The sequence below is a fragment of the Leptodactylus fuscus genome, chromosome 3, assembly GCF_031893055.1.
Source record: "Leptodactylus fuscus isolate aLepFus1 chromosome 3, aLepFus1.hap2, whole genome shotgun sequence".
Lineage (NCBI taxonomy): Eukaryota > Metazoa > Chordata > Amphibia > Anura > Leptodactylidae > Leptodactylus > Leptodactylus fuscus.
The window spans coordinates 67,726,690-67,751,498 of NC_134267.1; the positions used below are offsets into that span (position 1 = coordinate 67,726,690).

Here is a 24,809-nt window from a genome sequence, read left to right on the forward strand (position 1 = left end):
TGTCAGCGGACTGAGCAGTTGTCCAGCATCTGAAGACCCCGGAGATCAGCTGCCTACTGACTGATCGCTACTGTACGTCTCCTGACCCACCCATGCACATTCATGCCCACCTTAGCCAAGTTTACATGTGTTCTGAATGGTGACAGGGGAGACACTCTGTGCTGTCTCCAAACGTGTTTAATTCAAACAACGCACTTTATTGGATTTCAAACACACGGCGCCTTCACCAGCGTTTCGGGGATTACCCCTTTAACAACAATACCAGAACAATACACCAGTATCCTATTGATACATAAAACAATAAAAAATCATATTACCACATAATACCACATAATACAATGCATTATATATGGCAACATTTTTTGTTTTTTTCTATATGGTAAATGAACAGTATTTGAACTTTGTATTTTATTATGGGAAGCACCTAGTTGTGTCATTATGTGAATAAATGCACTTTTCTGGAATGCATTATATTTGATAACAGTTTTTTATATGACAAATGAATAGTATATTGAACTTTGTATTTTATTATGTGGTAATATGGTTTTTCCCGAATTCTGGTCGTTTATCCCTGTTATACCACCCGGGGTGGGTGTTGGGTTTCCTGCTGCTCATCAGTGCTCCAGTTCATTACTGTCAATACCTCTAAAAGGACTGTTGGAGCGGACAGAATTTGGTCGCTCGGTACAATTGTTTGTTCCATGTTTAGGGGAGACACTCTGTCCCCACGGTAGTAGTTTAGGTTCTTGGGAACAAAGAGGGCGGCATCAAAATCCAAATATCCAACGCCAGGGCTTCCCTCGTATGTGGCCTCGTGGGATGCTGAGGTTTCCTCAGGCCTTTAGCCGGCCGACTGGGATAAGGCCTTCCTTCTCTCCCACAAATTGGATTTGCCCTGTAGTGTGCAGGAAAGGAGCTTTAAGATCCTTACCAGATGGTATCGCTGTCCCGACCTCCTTCATAGGATTTTCCCTGCCGCCTCTGACCGGTGTTGGCGCTGTGGTACCGAGAGGGGCACCATGCTTCATATTTGGTGGGAGTGCGCTGTGCTCCGATCATTTTGGGATGCGGTCTTCTCCCTCTACTCTAGAGTGTGTGAACGCACAGTTGTGGTTTCGCCTCAACTGGCCCTGCTTTCGGTCATTCCTGGTAAGTTGTCTGTCATCAAAAAGGATTTGCTGGGGCATTTTGTCACGGCCGCAAGGGCTGTCATTCCGAGGCATTGGCGCAGCATACTCCGCCTACCCTTCTTGAGTTTCTCCAGGAATTCCTCCTTATTCGGAGATTGGAGGCTCTGGTTGCAGAGGACTCTCCTGACTCCTCTAGGTTTGAGCAGCTCTGGAGTGATTTTCCAGGAGTCCTCTGACTTTTCTTCTTCTTTTTCTTGAGTGGGGACTTGGTTGTGTCTCTGATCCTCCTCGCTCTCTCTTTTTGTCTTTCTCTTTCCCGTTTTGGCTCTCCCCTTTGTTCTCTTGTCCTGTACCCCTCCCCTTTCTTGTTTGTGTTTGTGGTCTTGACTGTTTGTTTATCTTTCCGGGGCTTTGTCCCCCTCCCTGTTCCCTGTATGTATGCCGTTCATATTGTCTGACTTTCATGGCCGGTTTATTTCTTCTTTATTTGTCGCTTCAGCATTGACTGTATCCTATTGAGTTTTCTCGGTTGGGGGTTCCCCCCTTCGTATGTATATGCTGATTGGGGCCTGCGTGTCCCGTTTTTGGATTTTTTTTATTTGTTCTTGTTCGTGTTCTCTTATTGTAAAAAATTTCACAAACACCGATTATACATAAAATCCAAATATCCCACTGTTCTTTCTCCCTTTCTCCTTTTACAACAAGTAGTTGAGTATCTCTGCATAGTCATGGCCACAGACAGCAATAGACTAGATTTGACTCATTGAGGTCTATAGGAGTTTTCTAGGCATGCTCTATGCAGGTAGCAGGAATAGATAAACTGTGACGTCATCTATTTTCAATAGTGGATGCAATAATGGGTCACTATGGAAGCTATTTACACAGGTGTGATCTTCTGTTGGGATTCTGTCCGTCTTGTGAGTGATAGAAATGAAGTGAGTGCTGCAGTGAAATCCCTAAGGAATTGTCAAGTGCCACTCTATTGTTAGGCTTCATGAAAATTGTAGTACACAGTACTTTTCTTAAAAATAATATAGATTGTAGCATGGAAAATTAAACTAATTGAAAATTCTTTAAAAAAAAGTTTCACATAAAAATTTGGTTTAAAAAATGGATACATTATTTTTATACAGACTAATGCAAGCTTGTAACTATGGGAGTTCATCATTTTCAGCACTTATTTCTCTACGTTCATACTGACAGTTGGATGATTTTTGATATATCTTTTCTCTTACAACTGTAAGGGAGCGTTCACACTGCCGTCATTGTCTGATAGGTAGTGTCCGCTGCTAGTGTCTGTTCAAAATCTTGCACGGATATTAGGAGCGGACACTAGCTGTCGCACAATGACAGTAGTGTGAACGCCCCCTAACTTACATTTCACTAGAACTATGACTGATGCTGCCACATTCTATATGTTCTTTACATTAAAGGCATTGTCCAGGATAAATTCATATAATAAGGACAAGGCCCCCATGCCTTCCCGATCCAACTATATAATGTACATGTTTGCATAATACTTTATTTTACTGTAATATACAAAGGTCATGTGACCTATATATATTTTTTTTTTTTCCTTTCCGCTGATGTTCCAGAATCTTGGTTTAATGGCTATCCGCACCCCCGCCACATTATACTTAGCATTTAAGCTGTTATGCATTATACTGTGTAGCAACCAATGTGGAGCATATACTGTGTGGGGGGCCACTGTTCACCATTATACTGTGTAGTGGCCAATGTGGAGCATATTATACTGTGTGGAGCATATTACAATGTGCAGGGGCCACTGTTGAGCTTATACTGTTTAGGGGCCACTGTTGAGCAATATGGGAACATTTGATAAATCATTAGTGATAAAGCTATCAGTAACTGCTTATGATCTGACTACACAATTTAAAATAAATTACACAAACTCAGAATACTAACAATATGGATTATTTATTTATTGATCTTATTGTACAAATAATGGGGCATATATTTTACAATTGGCAGCCACTTCCTATTCAGCAGAAAGGTGAGAGGTGAAAGTATCAAAGGTTAAAAGAGTTCTTTAGCTGGTCACTGCTTTGTAAGGTCAGTATCCAATGCATCAATGATGAACTGCAATGTGCGCTGGTAGATAAACGAATCCTTGCTCTTTGGCTTGCAGATGTTTAGATGGTTTACTTCAACAGGAACAATTTCACCAATACCCAAATCTAAGCAAAAATACAACAGGGAAACATTTAATATTAAATAATTAATTTAATTAATCAGATTTTTGCAAATGTATCCCAACAATGAAATGATTCATTCTTTGATTAATAAAGCATAATTATTTAAGTATGAATAGTGACACCACTTTCTAATTTGCAGGAGGATTCAAGAAGAATGGTGTAAAATCATCAATTTCAATATTCATAAATGAGAAAATATTGCACAAATTTAGGATCATGAAAAGACACAACATCTAACCAAATGTTAGCTATATACTATAAATGTTTGCTGTGATTTTGATTGGTGACATAGTAGATGCCTAAGCGGTAGCCCAGGTTTGCTCAGATACACGCCATCATATCCCCAGCGGAAAAAGAAAAAAATGACAAGAGGGACGCTCCCTTGTGTGGAACCTTATATGAATCAAGAAAAATAAAAAATGAAGAATACACGCTCCCTTGCGGGTGGGTTATTACCTTATGTTGTTATGTAATAGACACAATAACTAGTGGACTTTTCATACATGTCTCTAAGCGGTGCTGCAGAATTGGTAGTACTTCCCTCATCCATTAAAGAGACCAAAGGATTTCCAATAGAAGCAGGTTGATGTAGATTACCACATCAGAAAAAATGTATACCATGTGTATCTGCGCTTCCTCCCGAGGTTTATTGTAGTGGATAAGGAGATGGTATTATCCACAGGAAAAGATGCACTGTTGCAAAAATGCAAAAAAAAAAAAAAAAAAAAAAAAACTAGATGCAAAAGCACCAAAGAACACTTTAATGTTCTTTTATTGTTACAAAAAGTCAGACAATTGTGGTAACGCGTTTCAGAACAGTATGCACCTTCCTCACACCAAACTGTGTTGTATGTTTGTAAATCGCAGCAGGTCAATTATACCTACGGAAACGCTGGCGGTTTCCCTATAGGTATAATGGAAGAAGAAAGTCCACGGAGGAAAACTCTGCAGACTTACTGTGAAAAGCGTTGCAGTCCGCTATGTGGAGCCTTAGCCTTAACCTCTGTTCTCTACCATTGGTAAGAAACAGGTTAATAGATGCTGTAATAGATTAAACAGTGGCATGTCACAGCTCTGGTACCTGCTTAGACACTGATGATCCGGGCTGGGGATAGTGTAGCATGCCAGTGTTAAGGTGTTCAGATGTTGAGAAAAATCTCATGCAATTTAATACGACTTAAGACTTTATTCGACACATATGGGTTCTTACAAGTGTTATCGTGACCTATTGTAAAGTTTTTGGAGGGCCTGAACTTTTTTCATGGCATAAACTCCCTTTGGTTTTGAATTGCAGTTTCTATGCGGATGGAAAAATTTACATAAAAATGGATCAGTTTCTGTCTTCTTTTTTTCTACGACACAAAAATCTGGTATGTCCTACTTATCTTTTCTACAGAAACTGTTCCATTTTTATACAACGTTGACTTTATGTAAATGGATGGTCGTCAGATTCCATTTATTGTTTTTATCAGTTTATCATATCCTTAAAATTAATCAGTTAAACTGATGTGAACGGCCCCTAAACTGATGAAAACATGAAGTGAACTGCCCCATATAATGGATGTTGCTTTAGGATGGATTCCCAAGAACATTGTGCAAAACACCGATGAATATTGTACATTGGTCACAGCCATTTTGTACACGAGGCATGCCTGTTCTCAGGATACAAAATATTTTTTGATGGCCAGTTACAACAGACTGTCAAAAAAAATCAGTCATGTGAAAAGCCCCAAAACGCATGAATCGATTTTAACGCCATGTGATGGTCATTAGAGAATGACAGCAGATTATGACATTAGAGTGAATGTAGGCTTACTACAGGCCTTTGCTTTTTGCCTTGTAAATGGTGAGGAAGTGAAATATATTTGAATATTGCAGAATTTATCATAATTCAATAATATATTAATTCAGGTACACTGATTAAAATTGTCTATTTTCCTTCATTTTCTAAGTTAGGCATGTCATCATTAAGAAATTGCAGGGGGGTTTTCTGTGAAAGAAGAAATATCCCAAAAATATTTTTGTGTACAAGGATGAAGCACTGTTTAACTTGACTTTATACAGCATGATAATTTTCTGCACCATGAAATCCCATCTCCAAAAACAACAAAAGCCATTGAAAACCCATTATAAAAGTTGAGCTAACCTTACCAACAGATATATTTATTTATTTATTTATATGCACACTCACAATGACAAAAAATAATGCACCCAGAGATAGAAATGTCAGATTGCTCCATGCAGTTATGTTTTAGACAGATATGTAAAGGATTACAGGTATAGTCTGAGTAGACACTAAGAGGACATGAAAGTGCTTCCTCCGCTGCCCTATGAAGGAAGTCAGAGGTTACTATTGTAGTGTACCTCTTGGTAATAGATCGTTGACTTATAAATCTGTCTCTACAACACACTCAAAGGCATTTTGCCCAGCTGATAGACTACGTAAAGGAATTATGGGAAATATGTAAATCTATTTTCCAGGATGTAAGTAGGAAAACAATGTCTCTGCTTGCTGCCCTCTTACTGTGCTGATGCAATCCAAAAGAGCGAAACAGTGCAGTTCATAGCTTGGATTCTGTTCCTTTTGGAATAGATCTACTGGTTTGGCTAAACCTTGCATCCTAGCAATAGGTTTGTTGAAAAAGTCATGCATGATGTTTAAGGGGGCTGTCCCTAGAGGGCAGCAAGCAGAGGCATTGTTTTCCTAATTACATCCTGGAAAACAGATTTGCATATTTCCCATAATCCCCCAGTGGTGCGAAAATGGCTTTGTAAGTCTCCATACGCCTTTAAAGGTGCTCTCTCCTTAAGGAGTGATATTATCCACAGAACCTATGTAAAAGGAAGCATCATTGGACTGAGAATATCATCAGATAAACAGTCATTTCAACAAGTTGCTTGTTATGTAGAATGTGTTGGGAGCAGTGGTTATGTGAGGGAAGACACATACTGCACCCAGGCTCTGGACAGCCCAGACAGACCTCCAGAAGGCAGGATTGTTTTATCTGCTGACATGTACAAGCAGCTCCCATGGATTCCTTGTCCTCCACCTCTGTCTCTGCCCAGACCATTTCTAGGCACATAACAGAAGGAAATTTAGTGTCACAGCACCCATTACATGTCCTGCCATTGACAGACAGACACTGTTGCCTTTGTTTGCAGTGGTATAAATAGAAAGAACAAGCACCAAGCAGTGAATATTGTATGACCGTGGATATACAAAGCAGAAATAGAGTGCAAAATACAGGTGGCCTCTAAACTGCCACTCCTTTTTATGCATTTTAGCACACTCCAAAAACTACTCTTTTTTGTAGGAAAAAGTGCTTGCCTGTGTATTTTTTTAGATATACATTGAAGTTACATTATGCAGTAAAGGCTTCTGGGAAAGTCGGGCATGATGTTCAGGGTGCTTCCTATAGAGGGCAGCATAACAGAGGCACTGTCTCCCTATTTACATCTTGGGAGACAGATTTGCATATTCCTCCCATGATCCCTTATAGTGGAGCGACTATGGCTGTATAAGCCTCCACACACCTAATAGGTGGACTCTCCTTATGGAGTGACATTAGAGGTAGGGGTGGAGGTGGATGGTGTTGAAACTGTGCCTGCCCTGCACCCATGAGATGATGTCAATGCTAGATAGCATCAGACCTTGCTCTATTTCCAGACTGTGGCCTCTGATGCTGATGCTTAAAACATTAATCCAGTGGGTCATAACAACTATGTGTTGCCCCCTGCCATAATTGTTGCTCCATGTATTGACTATGGCATGTACCTTTCTCCACAGGAACATTTACAAGGAGAGACGCTAATGGTGGTAGTTTGTATTTATATTTTGTAATCAAAATAAATAAATAAATGGGGATTTTTTTTCAGATTAGCAGCTGCAACACATGCGTTATTGGCTGAGAGAAAAAAAAACCCCTTACATAGCAGATTTTTTATTTTATATTAGCACATGCTGTTAGACTGTATATTGGATGAAAAGCAACAAAAAAAAGGGCTTGGTAGGTTTGCAGCTGTAGAATACTTTTTCCATTTTTGCATGATGTATTGAACAGTGCTCCTTGGGATTCCCAAAGCTTGGGATATGTTTTTATAACCTAACCCTGCTTTAAATTTCACAACTTTATCTCTGACCTGTCTGGTAAGTTCCTTGGTCTTCATGACGCTGTTTGTTCACTAGTGTTCTCTAACAAACCACTGAGGCCTTAAGAATAGGTGTATTTATACTGAGACTAAATTACACAGCTGAACCCGATTAACTAATTAAGTGACTTATGAAGGCAACTGATTGCACTGGACTTTATGTAGGGGTGTCAGAGTACAGGGGGCTGAATACTTTTGAAAGTCACACTTTTCAGATTTTTAATGGATTAAAATTTTGAAAACCACTTTTCATTCAACTTCACAATTATCTGCTACTTTGTGTTGGTCTATCACTTAAAATCTGAATAAAACACATTTAATTTTGTGGCTGTAAAGTGACAAAATGTGGAAAAAGCTCAAGGGATATGAATACTTTTGTAAACCACTTTATGAGTCACTGAGGACTCTTTCCTTGAAGTGATCCAGGTATTAGGAGTGACTTGGTGGGGAGGTCCTATACCCCATTCAGGGGCTTTTCCTTGTTACCTATGTGTGTCTCTGGGAGAAGAACCTTGCTCTGGATTTTCCCAAGCTGAACAAAGCACCTGACAGTCTGCTACTGTGACCCAACCAAGCTGTTGAGACCAACTGATTTATTATGGACATTTATTTTGCCTGAAGTAAGGACTTTGTGTTTGCCACAAGATTGGTTTTTTACCCTCCTGCTGAAAGAAGCTGTTTCAGTTTGTCTGCTATCTGCTTTGCACAAAATAAATAGATGCCTGTATTTTCATGCCAATGTGAACAGCCTGTGTGGTCTAAATGTGCTACCATGGCCTGCAGCGTCCCATTGAGCACATCTGGAGCATCATTGGTCTGCAATTGTCAAGGGAGCTACTAACAGCCGATCTTGATGATTTGCATGCCCAAGTGCATTCAGCTTGGCATAACCATTACAAAGCTCATTGATGGCGTGCCAGGACGTGCGAGTGTGTGTATTTATATGTGTGTGGTGCTCATACTCCATATTTAATACATTGAGATGTTTTGAATATTTGTTTTCCATTTTATTAGCACTTATATTAATATGTCTATCAATTCTCTGAATATCATAATTCCAAGGCATAATTTGCACAATACTATATATATATATATATATATATATATATATATATATATATATATATATGTGGTGTCCCAAAAAAAATTATGCACATTTTAGCAGCTGATAACTCAATTATTTATTCTTTCTTTACAGACTGAACCCATTAAACCGAGTGATGGCATACAGACTTGACTTTGAAGAAAGGAAATTTATTCTAAAATGCTACTGGAAGTATGAATACGCAGTAGAAGTGCAAAGACAATTTAGGAGGGAGTTTGACAAAGAACCACCTACACGAGTTACCATCACTCGAATTAGAGATAAGTTTGAAGCTGATGGAACTGTTCAGGACGTCCATAAGAAGCATTCCGGAAGACCACATACCTCAACGCCGGAGCTCGCTGTGCTTCATATAGGACACAGGCAGCAGCAGGCCGAGACCTGTGTGCACTCAGCCAGCACACACAGCAGCGGAGGACAAAGACAAAGGTGAGTCGTACTACACAGGGGGCCGATGTAGGGGGGGAACTGGGGAGACCGACCGGGGGACACCCCCTCCCCCCCCCCTGGACCCCTCTCTCCCCGGAACCCCCCCACTGGGACACCCCTCCGCAATGTGTGTAGGCAGCCTGGTATAGCTGCGGCTCAGGACCCTGTGGGCGGCCGCCATGTTGTTGAGTGTGTCCCTGCTGAATCGGCACGCCCACATTCAGCCCCCAACCTATGGTGCCGCAGCCCTGGCTCTATAGCTCGCCTACAGCCTGCCATGCACCAATAGGAGGAGCGTGGACAGACCAGCGCTGGCAGAATGCCAGCTTCTATAGCCGAACCCGGAGGGGTCTTTGGAGGGTGACAGTGGCGATTTGGGGTGAGTGACCCACATTTAAAGTAGCCTATTGCACCTTCCTGGGAAATATGTAGGTGTGTGTGAAATTTCACCAAAATCCGTTCAGCTGTTTGGCTGTGATTGAGGAACAAACATCCGAACATCCAAACATCAAAACCCACAAACCCACAAACTCACAAACATTCACCTTTATAATATTAATAGGATATTTCAACCCCAGAATTTCTAAAGTAAATAAAATGTTTTATATATATATATATATATATATATATATATATATATATATATATATATATATACATACACTCACCGGCCACTTTATTAGGTACACCATGCTAGTAACGGGTTGGACCCCCTTTTGCCTTCAGAACTGCCTCAATTCTTCGTGGCATAGATTCAACAAGGTGCTGGAAGCATTCCTCCGAGATTTTGGTCCATATTGACATGATGGCATCACACAGTTGCCGCAGATTTGTCGGCTGCACATCCATGATGCGAATCTCCCGTTCCACCACATCCCAAAGATGCTCTATTGGATTGAGATCTGGTGACTGTGGAGGCCATTGGAGTACAGTGAACTCATTGTCATGTTCAAGAAACCAGTCTGAGATGATTCCAGCTTTATGACATGGCGCATTATCCTGCTGAAAGCAGCCATCAGATGTTGGGTACATTGTGGTCATAAAGGGATGGACATGGTCAGCAACAATACTCAGGTAGGCTTTGGCGTTGCAACGATGCTCAATTGGTACCAAGGGGCCCAAAGAATGCCAAGAAAATATTCCCCACACCATGACACCACCACCACCAGCCTGAACCGTTGATACAAGGCAGGATGGATCCATGCTTTCATGTTGTTGGCGCCAAATTCTGACCCTACCATCCGAATGTCGCAGCAGAAATCGAGACTCATCAGACCAGGCAACGTTTTTCCAATCTTCAATTGTCCAATTTCGATGAGCTTGTGCAAATTGTAGCCTCAGTTTCCTGTTCTTAGCTGAAAGGAGTGGCACCCGGTGTGGTCTTCTGCTGCTGTAGCCCATCTGCCTCAAAGTTCGATGTACTGTGCGTTCAGAGATGCTCTTCTGGCTACCTTGGTTGTAACGGGTGGCTATTTGAGTCACTGTTGCCTTTCTATCAGCTCGAACCAGTCTGGCCATTCTCCTCTGACCTCTGGCATCAACAACGCATTTCCGCCCACAGAACTGCCGCTCACTGGATGTTTTTTCTTTTTCGGACCATTCTCTGTAAACCCTAGAGATGGTTGTGTGTGAAAATCCCAGTAGATCAGCAGTTTCTGAAATACTCAGACCAGCCCTTCTGGCACCAACAACCATGCCACGTTCAAAGGCACTCAAATCACCTTTCTTCCCCATACTGATGCTCGGTTTGAACTGCAGGAGATTGTCTTGACCATGTCTACATGCCTAAATGCACTGAGTTGCCGCCATGTGATTGGCTGATTATAAATTAAGTGTTAACGAGCAGTTGGACAGGTGTACCTAATAAAGTGGCCGGTGAGTGTATATATATATATATATATATATATATATATATATATATACACACATATACACAGTATATTTTTATGGATATACTCCAGACATGCCATATTACAGAGGCAATGCCTCTAGGTAAGAATATGGTGACTCATGGTGGCATCATACAGCCATACACAAAGCGCCTACAGACACTGCTGTATAAGAGATGATAATTTATAGTTGCTGCCCTACTGTAAGCTAAAGGAAAATTCATATGGATATGGTTTTATGTGCTGTTGCTTATTGTGAATAGTTAGGCATAAGATAGAAATGCTCAGAAATTTAACATTTGCTGTTTGGTTTTAATTAAGATCAATGCTTGGTTGCAAATATTCTGTAGATGTATCGCTTAATACCAGCAAAGCCCACACAATAATTAACATATATCATGGAATTGAAATGAATCTACCTGCTGATTCCGCTGGCACCACAAGCAGTCTCATCATGCTGCCAACTCGTGTCGGCAGCGTTTCTGCAAAGCTGACAACTTTGAAGTCCTTGTTTTTTGCAAATTCTAGGAACTCTTCATTTAGCTCTTTCAATGCAGGAGAATCTTTCAGAAAATGTATTAGTTAATTACATGTAAACCTATAATGACTGCCTGAAATGTATAAACTTTAAACAAAAACTGTAATAGCAGAGAAGAGAAATTGTTCCCAATATATCTCTCATCGCAAGAGAATTTCATACACATATTCAATATGTTCACAATTTCCATATGCAATTGGTGATTTAAAGAGGTTATGTGGGGATATAAATGTCTCACTGCACTGAATATGCCTACTTACTAATATACAGTGGGGCAAAAAAGTATTTAGTCAGTCACCAATAGTGCAAGTTCCACCACTTAAAAAGATGAGAGGCGTCTGTAATTTACATCATAGGTAGACCTCAACTATGAGAGACAAAATGAGAAAACAAATCCAGAAAATCACATTGTCTGATTTTGTAAGAATTTATTTGCAAATTATGGTGGAAAATAAGTATTTGGTCAGTAACAAAATTTCATCTCAATACTTTGTTATATATCCTTTGTTGGCAATGACAGAGGTCAAACGTTTTCTGTAAGTCTTCACAAGGTTGGCACACACTGTTGTTGGTATGTTGGCCCATTCCTCCATGCAGATCTCCTCTAGAGCAGTGATGTTTTGGGGCTGTCGCTTGGCAACACGGACTTTCAACTCCCTCCAAAGGTTTTCTATAGGGTTGAGATCTGGAGACTGGCTAGGCCACTCCAGGACCTTGAAATGCTTCTTACAAAGCCACTCCTTCGTTGCCCTTGCAGTGTGCTTTGGATCATTGTCATGTTGAAAGACCCAGCCACGTTTGCACTCAAAATCTCACGATACATGGCCCCATTCATTCTTTCATGTACCCGGATCAGTTGTCCTGGCCCCTTTGCAGAGAAACAGCCCCAAAGCATGATGTTTCCACCCCCATGCTTTACAGTAGGTATGGTGTTTGATGGATGCAACTCAGTATTCTTTTTCCTCCAAACACGAAAAGTTGTGTTTCTACCAAACAGTTCCAGTTTGGTTTCATCAGACCATAGGACATTCTCCCAATACTCTTCTGGATCATCCAAATGCTCTCTAGCAAACTTCAGACTGGCCCGGACATGTACTGGCTTAAGCAGTGGGACACGTCTGGCACTGCAGGATCTGAGTCCCTGGCGGCGTAGTGTGTTACTGATGGTAGGCTTTGTTACATTGGTCCCAGCTCTCTGCAGTTCATTCACTAGGTCCCCCCGCGTGGTTCTGGGATTTTTGCTCACCGTTCTTGTGATCATTTTGACCCCACGGGGTGAGATTTTGCGTGGAGCCCCAGATCGAGGGAGATTATCAGTGGTCTTGTATGTCTTCCATTTTCTAATTATTGCTCCCACAGTTGATTTCTTCAATCCAAGCTGGTTGCCTATTGCAGATTCAGTCTTCCCAGCCTGGTGCAGGGCTACAATTTTGTTTCTGGTGTTCTTTGACAGCTCTTTGGTCTTCACCATAGTGGAGTTTGGAGTCTGACTGTTTGAGGGTGTGCACAGGTGTCTTTTTATACTGATAACAAGTTTAAACAGGTGCCATTACTACAGGTAATGAGTGGAGGAAAGAGGAGACTCTTAAAGAAGAAGTTACAGGTCTGTGAGAGCCAGAAATCTTGATTGTTTGTAGGTGACCAAATACTTATTTTTCACCATAATTTGCAAATAAATTCTTACAAAATCAGACAATGTGATTTTCTGGATTTGTTTTCTCATTTTGTCTCTCATAGTTGAGGTCTACCTATGATGTAAATTACAGACGCCTCTCATCTTTTTAAGTGGTGGAACTTGCACTATTGGTGACTGACTAAATACTTTTTTGCCCCACTGTACATACCACCCCCATTGCCACAATTCTTAGGTTTCCAGAGCGCATCAGTGGGTTAGAAGTTTTGCTCCTCTGCTTTCCCTGCTAATGCTCAGATTCTCACATAACCAACCCTCTGTACTCCATGTACAAGCCCCAGGGGTAAAGCAGAGTCGGAGTGGCAGCAGTGGAGAATCTTTTTATTTCCCCTCACAACCCCTCTAATGTTATCGTACTAGGAATACAGAAATATATGGTGAACCTTTTCAACCAAAAATTCCATCTTATATTTTCTACTCCTTAGGGCGGGTTCACACCAGCGCCCGGTCTCCGCTTTGTGAGTTTCTTCTGTTAACAGGAGACGGAAACCCAGCAGTCAGAGTCCGCCCATGAGTGTCTTCTGGTCTCCGCGGTGAAACCATTTTTTTTTTTAACCGGACACAAAGTCCTGCATGTCCGAATTTGTGCCCGATTAAAAATAAAAAACGGTTTTGCCGCTGTTACTTATTTACCTACTGATACGCATTCCTGTTCACAGCTGCCCCCACTTCCCTTCATGCCCTCCAGGGGGCTCCATGCATCTCATATCATGTCACTGGAGCCCCCTATTATACTTTGGGGTCTCTTCAGATTCCAGAGTATAATGATCAGAGGCCCAGGGTCGGTGAGCAAACATAAAAACTAGTATTACTCACCTCTCCAGCACAATTCTATGCTTTGGCCTCTGTAGTGATGTCACAGACATCACGTGGGTCAGGCCCTCTGTGACATTGCAGAGGGACAAAAATAGTAAAGAGTCTTACTACGTCTTGTGTACTAATTGTTATATTCCTGTTTTGAAAATGTTAGAAATAAAGAATTAAAATGTAAAAAAAAATCAAAAAATCTATTGATTCCAGTGTGACTATTACATGACCAATTTTGTGAAGGTCCATTTTAACAGGCCATCAAAAAATAGGACCTCTTCTATTTTTGCCTCTTTTCATGGCTCCTTCAATAAACTCAGGTCTATGAGGGACATGAAAATGGATTCCACGAAATGGCCATTAAAAAAAGGCCAAATGCAATTTTGCATCACGGTGGCCTAAATACAGTGTAACAGCCTAGAGACTACAAAGGCTACTGTTTCTTATATACTCAGTAAATAATGTCTCACCTTTGCTAAGCTCCTTAACTTCAATGGAAGGGAAGAGTAGCAATCTTGCATTAACGGAATATTCCGCCAGTCGAGAGCCATGGTGAGGAACACTGTAAAACGCAATCCCTCTTGTGTTGTTCACAAAATCTTGCAAGTCCTTATCCCTTGATGCATTTATCAACATCTTTTTCACTAAAAGTCCTGCAGGAAAATGGTTAACTTAATCTTTAATCTTATTCCATTCAAGGCAAATGACTAAAGCCAAGCAGTGGCCGCATGTTAGCTGTAAACTCAAATGGCAGGTCACCACTTTTTTGCTGTGAGGTTAAATAACAGGTTCTATAAATTATACTTTTTTTCAGGTTTTTTTGTTTATGTGGTTGGTAGTAAGCCACATGTATAGTTAGTTTTTTACTGTTTGGTTTGAGCTCGGGCAAGCAGGGTTTTGTTTGCTGTTTTGCCTGAAGTTAAGGCTGTATTTTATTTTTGCTTATTCTGTAAATGACGGGAAAGTTTGTTTATTTTGCTGTTTTTCCAAATAAACCTGTTTATAGGACATAAGGATAAGGTAAGGTAAGTTCTGATAGCTGTTAGAATGGAAACAATGCCCATTCTGCAGTAAACTGAAATGAAGTATGTAACTCCTGCTAAAATACGTGTATCCCTTCATCCACAACCTCTTACTTATAGGCAATAAAAAGTATGATACATTTGCTTCTAGAGTCCCACATCTATGGCACTTTGCAGTATCTGTCCCATGAGAAATTGTCTTTCAGGTGATATATAACCTCTATATAATAATTTGCACTTCAGCATACGTTCGGCAGCCATGATGCCACTTCCCCACTGTTCGGGATGTGGTCTACCAGGCCCCTTAATAAACTGTATATGGTACTAATTGGGCATGTATGTAGAGATCCAGTATCTAGTATTGGTGACATGTAGTATATGTACTGCCAGTTTTTCCTCACCCTCCCCAAGCCCTGTAAGTGGTCATTAGTAAAGGGTTTGCTGAAATTGTATTTGGCAGGGTGGTGATAGAGGAGTGCAGCAACAAAGGTAGATTTCTGTTGGCTACAAACTTTCATTTTTTTTAAACTTGATCTGTAGAATACTTCAGAGGCCCAATATCTTCCATGCTGCCCATATCAATTATAATTGTAAATTCAGTGAATAATGTAAAATTGCATAAAGGTAGTTTACGGTAAATTGTATTTCCATTATACAGACTGCATGTTGTATGCTTTTATAAAAGCAGAACAACAACAACTGCAAAAATAATATCTAGGTACTTACCTCCCATGCTATGTGACACCCATACTATGGGCCGTTTCCCAACACCAGCCATCTTTAGTTTATTAAGCAGTTCAGAGCTTCTGTAAGCCATAGACTTCCTGTGACAGAAATGAACCAGCACTTGCATCAAACAGGATTTAATGCAAAGTATAATCACTATATAATAAAAAGTTATGGAGTTTTCTAATACACTCACTTTCTTCACAATTCCTGTCTACTCTCAATGAACTGGAACATTGTTTATTACATCTAGAGGCTGAAAACCCATAAGACCTAAACTACTCACAGCTGAGACTTTGCTAAAATATTGTAATGTATTGCATTAAGGGAGTATATACAACTTTTCACAAGGAGGCTAGGAGAGGTGAAAAACACATATACACACATACAAACCCCCCCCCCCCCCCATAACATACCTGTCCCCGGTACTCTGCTGTCTCTCACGACAGTCCCAGGGACTTGTTAAAGCATAAGTGAAACCAACACCACAGATTGGCTTAAGGAAAGGAACCAGGATGTCACTCACATACGTCCCATGTCCTTTCCTTAAGCGGCTGTTTGGCCTCAGTGGTCACGTGAGGCAAGGACTTCTGCAAGAAGTAGCAGTGGGGGACAGGCGAGTATGTTTTTTTCTTTTTCTCTTTGCCTTCTTGCGGAAAAATGTATATCCTGGACAACCCCTTTAAGTCTAAGTAATCCTCCATAGAGATGAGCGAACAGTGTTCTATCGAACACATGTTCGATCGGATATCAGGGTGTTCGCCATGTTCGAATCGAATCGAACACCACGTGGTAAAGTGCGCCAAAATTCGATTCCCCTCCCACCTTCCCTGGCGCCTTTTTTGCACCAATAACAGCGCAGGGGAGGTGGGACAGGAACTACGACACCGGGGGCATTGAAAAAAATTGGAAAAAGTCATTGGCTGCCGAAATCAGGTGACCTCCATTTTAGACGAATAGTGGATTTCAAATCCGGGTCATATGAGAATGTGAACTTTGTGACTATGAGACAGGGATAGCTGTACAGGCAGGGATAGCTAGGGATAACCTTTATTTAGGGGGGAATGTTATTAAAAATAACTTTTTGGGGCTCTATCGGGTGTGTAATTGTGATTTTTGTGAGATAAACTTTTTCCCATAGGGATGCATTGGCCAGCGCTGATTGGCCGAATTCCGTACTCTGGCCAATCAGTGCTGGCCAATGCATTCTATTAGCTTGATGAAGCAGAGTGTGCACAAGGGTTCAAGCGCACCCTCGGCTCTGATGTAGCAGAGCCGAGGCTGCACAAGGGTTCAAGCGCACCCTCGGCTCTGATGTAGGAGAGCCGAGGGTGCACTTGAACCCTTGTGCACCCTCAGCTCTGCTACATCAGAGCCGAGGGTGCGCTTGAACCCTTGTGCACACTCTGCTTCATCAAGCTAATAGAATGCATTGGCCAGCGCTGATTGGCCAATGTATTCTATTAGCCTGATGAAGTAGAGCTGAATGTGTGTGCTAAGCACACACATTCAGCTCTACTTCATCGGGCTAATAGAATGCATTGGCCAGCGCTGATTGGCCAGAGTACGGAACTCGACCAATCAGCGCTGGCTCTGCTGGAGGAGGCGGAGTCTAAGATCGCTCCACACCAGTCTCCATTCAGGTCCGACCTTAGACTCCGCCTCCTCCGGCAGAGCCAGCGCTGATTGGCCGAAGGCTGGCCAATGCATTCCTATGCGAATGCAGACTTAGCAGTGCTGAGTCAGTTTTGCTCAACTACACATCTGATGCACACTCGGCACTGCTACATCAGATGTAGCAATCTGATGTAGCAGAGCCGAGGGTGCACTAGAACCCCTGTGCAAACTCAGTTCACGCTAATAGAATGCATTGGCCAGCGCTGATTGGCCAATGCATTCTATTAGCCCGATGAAGTAGAGCTGAATGTGTGTGCTAAGCACACACATTCAGCACTGCTTCATCACGCCAATACAATGCATTATCCAGTGCTGATTGGCCAGAGTACGGAATTCGGCCAATCAGCGCTGGCTCTGCTGGAGGAGGCGGAGTCTAAGGTCGGACCTGAATGGAGACTGGTGTGGAGCGATCTTAGACTCCGCCTCCTCCAGCAGAGCCAGCGCTGATTGGTCGAGTTCCGTACTCTGGCCAATCAGCGCTGGCCAATGCATTCTATTAGCCCGATGAAGTAGAGCTGAATGTGTGTGCTTAGCACACACATTCAGCTCTACTTCATCAGGCTAATAGAATACATTGGCCAATCAGCGCTGGCCAATGCATTCTATTAGCTTGATGAAGCAGAGTGTGCACAAGGGTTCAAGCGCACCCTCGGCTCTGATGTAGCAGAGCTGAGGGTGCACAAGGGTTCAAGTGCACCCTCGGCTCTCCTACATCAGAGCCGAGGGTGCGCTTGAACCCTTGTGCAGCCTCAGCTCTGCTACATCAGAGCCGAGGGTGCGCTTGAACCCTTGTGCACACTCTGCTTCATCAAGCTAATAAAATGCATTGGCCAGCGCTGATTGGCCAGAGTACGGAATTCGGCCAATCAGCGCTGGCTCTGCTGGAGGAGGCGGAGTCTAAGATCGCTCCACACCAGTCTCCATTCAGGTCCGACCTTAGACTCCGCCTCCTCCAGCAGAGCCAGCGCTGATTGGCCGAATTCCGTACTCTGGCCAATCAGCACTGGCTAATGCATTGTATTGGCGTGATGAAGCAGTGCTGAATGTGTGTGCTTAGCACACACATTCAGCTCTACTTCATCGGGCTAATAGAATGCATTGGCCAATCAGCGCTGGCCAATGCATTCTATTAGCGTGAACTGAGTTTGCACAGGGGTTCTAGTGCACCCTCGGCTCTGCTACATCAGATTGCTACATCTGATGTAGCAGTGCCGAGTGTGCATCAGATGTGTAGTTGAGCAAAACTGACTCAGCACTGCTAAGTCTGCATTCGCATAGGAATGCATTGGCCAGCCTTCGGCCAATCAGCGCTGGCTCTGCCGGAGGAGGCGGAGTCTAAGGTCGGACCTGAATGGAGACTGGTGTGGAGCGATCTTAGACTCCGCCTCCTCCAGCAGAGCCAGCGCTGATTGGCCGAATTCCGTACTCTGGCCAATCAGCACTGGCTAATGCATTGTATTGGCGTGATGAAGCAGTGCTGAATGTGTGTGCTTAGCACACACATTCAGCTCTACTTCATCGGGCTAATAGAATGCATTGGCCAGCGCTGATTGGCCAGAGTACGGAATTCGGCCAATCAGCGCTGGCTCTGCTGGAGGAGGCGGAGTCTAAGATCGCTCCACACCAGTCTCCATTCAGGTCCGACCTTAGACTCCGCCTCCTCCAGCAGAGCCAGCGCTGATTGGCCGAATTCCGTACTCTGGCCAATCAGCACTGGCTAATGCATTGTATTGGCGTGATGAAGCAGTGCTGAATGTGTGTGCTTAGCACACACATTCAGCTCTACTTCATCGGGCTAATAGAATGCATTGGCCAGCGCTGATTGGCCGAATTCCGTACTCTGGCCAATCAGCACTGGCTAATGCATTGTATTGGCGTGATGAAGCAGTGCTGAATGAGTGTGCTTAGCACACACATTCAGCTCTACTTCATCGGGCTAATAGAATGCATTGGCCAATCAGCGCTGGCCAATGCATTCTATTAGCGTGAACTGAGTTTGCACAGGGGTTCTAGTGCACCCTCGGCTCTGCTACATCAGATTGCTACATCTGATGTAGCAGTGCCGAGTGTGCATCAGATGTGTAGTTGAGCAAAACTGACTCAGCACTGCTAAGTCTGCATTCGCATAGGAATGCATTGGCCAGCCTTCGGCCAATCAGCGCTGGCTCTGCCGGAGGAGGCGGAGTCTAAGGTCGGACCTGAATGGAGACTGGTGTGGAGCTATCTTAGACTCCGCCTCCTCCAGCAGAGCCAGCGCTGATTGGTCGAGTTCCGTACTCTGGCCAATCAGCACTGGCCAATGCATTTCTATGGGGAAAAGTTAGCTTGTGAAAATCGCAAACTGACAGGGATTTCCATGAAATAAAGTGACTTTTATGCCCCCAGACATGCTTCCCCTGCTGTCCCAGTGTCATTCCAGGGTGTTGGTATCATTTCCTGGGGTGTCATAGTGGACTTGGTGACCCTCCAGACACGAATTTGGGTTTCCCCCTTAACGAGTTTATGTTCCCCATAGACTATAATGGGGTTCGAAACCCATTCGAACACTCGAACAGTGAGCGGCTGTTCGAATCGAATTTCGAACCTCGAACATTTTAGTGTTCGCTCATCTCTAATCCTCCACAAGGTAAAGGCCTGGAAATGGCTGGGACCGCAGACCATCATGATAGTGGTCGGGGAAAAGCTGGCTCTCTGACTGCTATGTCTATTGTTAACATACATACCAGCCCAGGGGAGGTGACACATAAAAAAAAATAAATTATGCACACCTATCCTGGGCTCAGCATCCTCTCTGGTGCTCTTCCAACTGGTGACTGAGGTCACACATGCCAGGCCTCACTGCTGGGGCCTGTGATTGGGCCCCAGCGATCACACTGGGCATGCCAGCGTAATGGCATCATCATTCTCCATATGACCGCTGAGGTCCAATCACAGGCCCCAGCAGTGATGTATGTGGTACATAACCTCAATTGCCAGAGAGAAGAGGACCAAGGAAAATGGGAAAGACAACCGGACGGATCAAAGAAAGGTGAGTTAATGTGAATCTAAGTGTTTGTTATTTTTAATCACTTCTCCTTGGCCTCTATGTATTATACTCTGAGGTCTGAGGAGATAGGGGCTGGTTTGGGGGCTGCTGAACATTTTGCAATATACTTTATTAACTTATCAAATTTCCTTTCAATAGGAAACAGACTGTAAAGTTTCCATTAGCAGTGATGTATCTAAGCTTTGCCAGGGAGACTCTGTCCGTACACCAGTACTCAATGTAGTATGTAGAGCTGAAACATTTACCCAAGGGGAATGGAAACGTCATATGGCTGTATCTATGGGGGGATTTACCACCTAGAAAAAAAAGGTTCTGGTATCACAAGAAAGCTGAGATTCTGCCAAGATTTAAAGGGGTTGTCCAGACAAAAATTTTATATTTTAAATAATATCATACTCACCTTTTCCCAATGCCCCGGTGTCTATAAGCGCGGTCCACTCCTACTGGTCTATTGTTGTCTTCCGGCGGAAGTCCCTGCTGCACATGACAGCTGAGGGCAATCAGAGGGTTCAGCGAAGGACACCTGACATTACTACCTGCGATGTCCCGGGGTCACTTCCTCATGCCTTTGAGGCTGCTGATTGGCTGGTCACATGACTGTTGAGGCCAATGAGTGGCTTCAGCGGAAGGAATCTGGGACATCACAGCTAGTTTCACTTCAGAAGACACCGGAGCAGCAGGACAAGACCGTGATGGGAAGACACCGGGGAAAAGTGACTATGCTTTTTTTTTTTTTCACCTCCCCCAGCCCATTTTAAAAATAATGTTTTTGCCTAGACAACCTCTTTAACTACTAGCTATAACAGAACTTGAGATTTCACTAGTTAAAAACACAGCCAGGAATGTGATTTTATATGCAGCATGAACTGCTACATAGAGTTAAAACCATTTTTTGGATGGTATAAAACCAAAGATACAGCCATTTCAATAGACTATCCACCCTTTGGTAAATGTTTCAGAACTTAGGAAGTAACTGTGTATGGACTTTCCTTAGTAACAGCTCAGTTAGAGGAAGAAACTGGTTTATAATACAAAAGGAAGCTAGATAGGTTAATAAAGTATATTACAAAAAATGGTCGCCAAACACAATAGGAAAAAAATGAAAAAAATAGAAGTTCCACTTTAGGTTAAGGTCACTGGAGTGATGAAAATAGTAAAGTTTGGGTAGTTCACAATTACCTGTGATTATCTGCAGGGCATTTTGCTTTCCAGTCACTAAGATGAGTATCATATTCCACAGAAATAATTCTTAAAGCAGGACAGTCTTCTGCCAGCCAGTCCTAAATATAAGAATGTTAAAATGAATGTGTGATCTGAAAATGAAATATTGTTTAAATCACGTTTATATGGTCCATGTGATTTCTGAACGCTTTAATGTGTTGAGCTAAAAACAGAAAATAAAGTAAAGAAATCTACCATGAGAAAATAAAAGCAGATTAGAAGACAAGAATATGTACCGTATCTGTCTTTAATTAATAAAACATACCATAATGTGCAAAGAAAAGGCCAATATTTATTTTACTGTAGTGTTATCTATAGCCAGTGATTGCCAGATAGGCTACCTTTAGGATTAGAGCCCTGGTAAACAGCTGTTTGCTATAGGAAGACATGTTGATTTACATGGCAGCACACTGCTCTGGCTCATAAAGGGATGTCTTAAGTGGTCTATTATAGGATATATAGACCGGGGTTGTACTGGTGGGAAATGTAAAACAATGAGTGAAACAACTCATAATAGAAACAGTCACAACTCAGAGACAGTGTTATATCTCATGTACACACATTGCAGCTTATCCTTAAATATTATCTAAACAGGTTAGGTACGGTTTATATGGTAATGTAACCTCTCTATCTTGAGCTGAGATATGATCTTTCTTATAGTAAGAACAAAATTCCAGCATTCACGGACAAGAAGATAATATAAAATCTCTTTCTTTATTTCTTCATATAAAACAATTCATTTCATAGTCCTAGAGGTGCTGTATCGGCAGATCCAGCATATCGTTAATGATAATAGCTACGCGTTTCAGGACATAGTCCCTTCCTCATGGCATGATGCCATGAGGAAGGGACTATGTCCTGAAACGCGTAGCTATTATCATTAACGATATGCTGGATCTGCCGATACAGCACCTCTAGGACTATGAAATGAATTGTTTTATATGAAGAAATAAAGAAAGAGATTTTATATTATCTTCTTGTCCGTGAATGCTGGAATTTTGTTCTTACTATCTAAGTCTACACTGACCGAGGGAGTCCATCGGTGTCCGTGCATCTCGGCTAGAGGTATTTGGAAATTATTCACAAGCTGTTGGGTGAGCTGGAGTTATTTTTCTATATTATGATCTTTCTTATAATTAGTATAAATGTACAGTAAATGAAGAGGACCCATGTAAGGAAGGTGATGAAATTACCTTTGGCCAGCATTCTGTATAGTCTTCTTCCTGAGCAGCACTTTCATCCAGTGGTTGATCACGATCTTGCTGGCGCCATGTTTTGAAGGCTGCTCCCAACAGACCATGGACAAAAAGGATGTCGGCTTTTAGGGGCTGGCTATGGATGGAATTTCAGGAATTAAATACACATTTTTAATATGACTGCTTTCATGAAAAAGACACACAATGAGCTGTATGGGAATCAGGTATAAGAATAATACAAATAGTATAAAAATAATATAGAAGCGCTATGGTGTGTATTGTGATTTGTGAAGGATTCCAGAGTTTATGCTGCTACTCTTCAGTCCTTCTATTTTACATAAATCTAAGGGACATCCTATATTGTTGTTGATAGGAATATTCATTTAGACAAATGCTCTTCCAGATGTCACCTTGAAATGTTGCAGAATGTTTCTAAGTGAGCTTGGACTGTGAATGCAATGTGACTGTGCTCAGAATAGGCCAGGGTCATTACAATGATAACACGACGCTCATGAATTTCATCAAAACACACATCAATGTTACCTCCTGTACAAATCTTACCAAACATATACATTCTGTTCAGGTCAGGCTTTTTCTCAAAAGAATTTGCATAAACCAGTTTTTTAACCTCTTAAAGAATGGCACGTAGCAATTTTTATTCCTTCATTCATTCTCATATTCCCTGATATGCAGTTTGCAACCTTAGATTGAGACTTATCTCCATGGATGGTCCATCTCCTCCTTTGTGCTAAAAGACACAAGAGCTAAAACTGTGCAATTCACCCTCCTCCCTGCAGTCTGTTATAGGTCATCTAAACTTTTACATCAAAATGGTGTGTCTGACACTGTGATCTGTAGTACGGGGGCACCACAAGGTACAGTTCTTGCCCCATTTCTCTTCACACTGTACACTGCTGACTTTAGGCACAACTCATCCAGCTGTTACTTACAGAAGTACTCCGATGACTCTGCTATAGTAGGCCTTGGTGCAAAAAAAGCGCCAGGGAAGGTGGGAGGGGAATCGAATTTTTTTGGAGTTTGCCACGTGATGTTCGATTCGAATCAAACACATCGAACAGCCTGATATCCGATCGAACATGTGTTCGATAGAACACTGTTCGCTCACCTCTAATGATAATAAAAAAAAGCAGAAAACTATATCACAAGGTAATGGCATTTACTTTCACAAAGCCAGATAATACACAATCCTGAAGAAAAAAACGTGTCCAGTTGTATGGAAGTGACATTATAGTAGAAATCATGTAAAGATCCAAATGCATAGAAGAAACAATATGGTGAGTGGATGGTCATGGCCATGGGGAGATGAATGTAAGCCAATTTTCTGCAAGACAAGGTTCTATAGCTATCTAGACCTGGGTGACAGGACTTCATTAGAGCCTCTATGGCTACAGATATATCTTCAGTAGTAATGTGGGAGTGTTAAGGTGGGCACAATCCTTTTATGTTACTGCTGGTAGGGACAGACTACTACTGTAGAAGGTCTTTGTGTGTGCAAAGAGGAGAAAGGTGCCATACAGTAAGTTGCCTGCCTCACTGTTTTTAGATTTTTCCATGGTACACTGAAATACATTTCATACAAGTTTTATTGACATATAAATCAAGTTGGAAAAAGCATTGTTCATCGCCTATTGCTCCTGGATCATTGGGAGAAGTTGCTCTTAGAGAATGCTTGGATACTATTCTTTTTCATGGAAGAGTTCTTAGGCAAAATTGTGAGTGAGACCACTCGCTGAATTGTCTCATTTATGCAAATTGTATATTATTTTATGCTGTGTATGCTTCTTTATGCATATTTCCTATATTCATGCATTTTAAACCATCTTGTTTCAGTTCAGCAAGTAAATTCTCCATGCTGCATATGCTTAGGACCGCCTGAAGCCAAGACAACAGAGAGGGGAGCATCAGGGATTTCCACAACCTAGGAATATCGGACCTCGCAGCTAC

General features: G+C 42.1%; 1 protein-coding gene across 1 annotated transcript in view; it reads right to left on the reverse strand.

Moving 5' to 3' along the window:
* Nucleotides 1–3,102: 3,102 nt before the first annotated feature.
* SERAC1 (serine active site containing 1) overlaps nt 3,103–24,809 on the reverse strand; it is a 73,196-nt gene continuing 51,489 nt past the window's right edge. Inside the window, exons 12-17 of the mRNA XM_075267701.1 lie at nt 22,842–22,980; nt 21,607–21,707; nt 15,705–15,802; nt 14,427–14,609; nt 11,338–11,481; nt 3,103–3,328 (exon numbers count right to left, since the gene is read on the reverse strand). Coding sequence (XP_075123802.1) covers nt 3,189–3,328; nt 11,338–11,481; nt 14,427–14,609; nt 15,705–15,802; nt 21,607–21,707; nt 22,842–22,980 — 805 coding nt within the window. The 3' untranslated portion in view covers nt 3,103–3,188. The remainder of the gene's footprint in view (nt 3,329–11,337; nt 11,482–14,426; nt 14,610–15,704; nt 15,803–21,606; nt 21,708–22,841; nt 22,981–24,809) is intronic.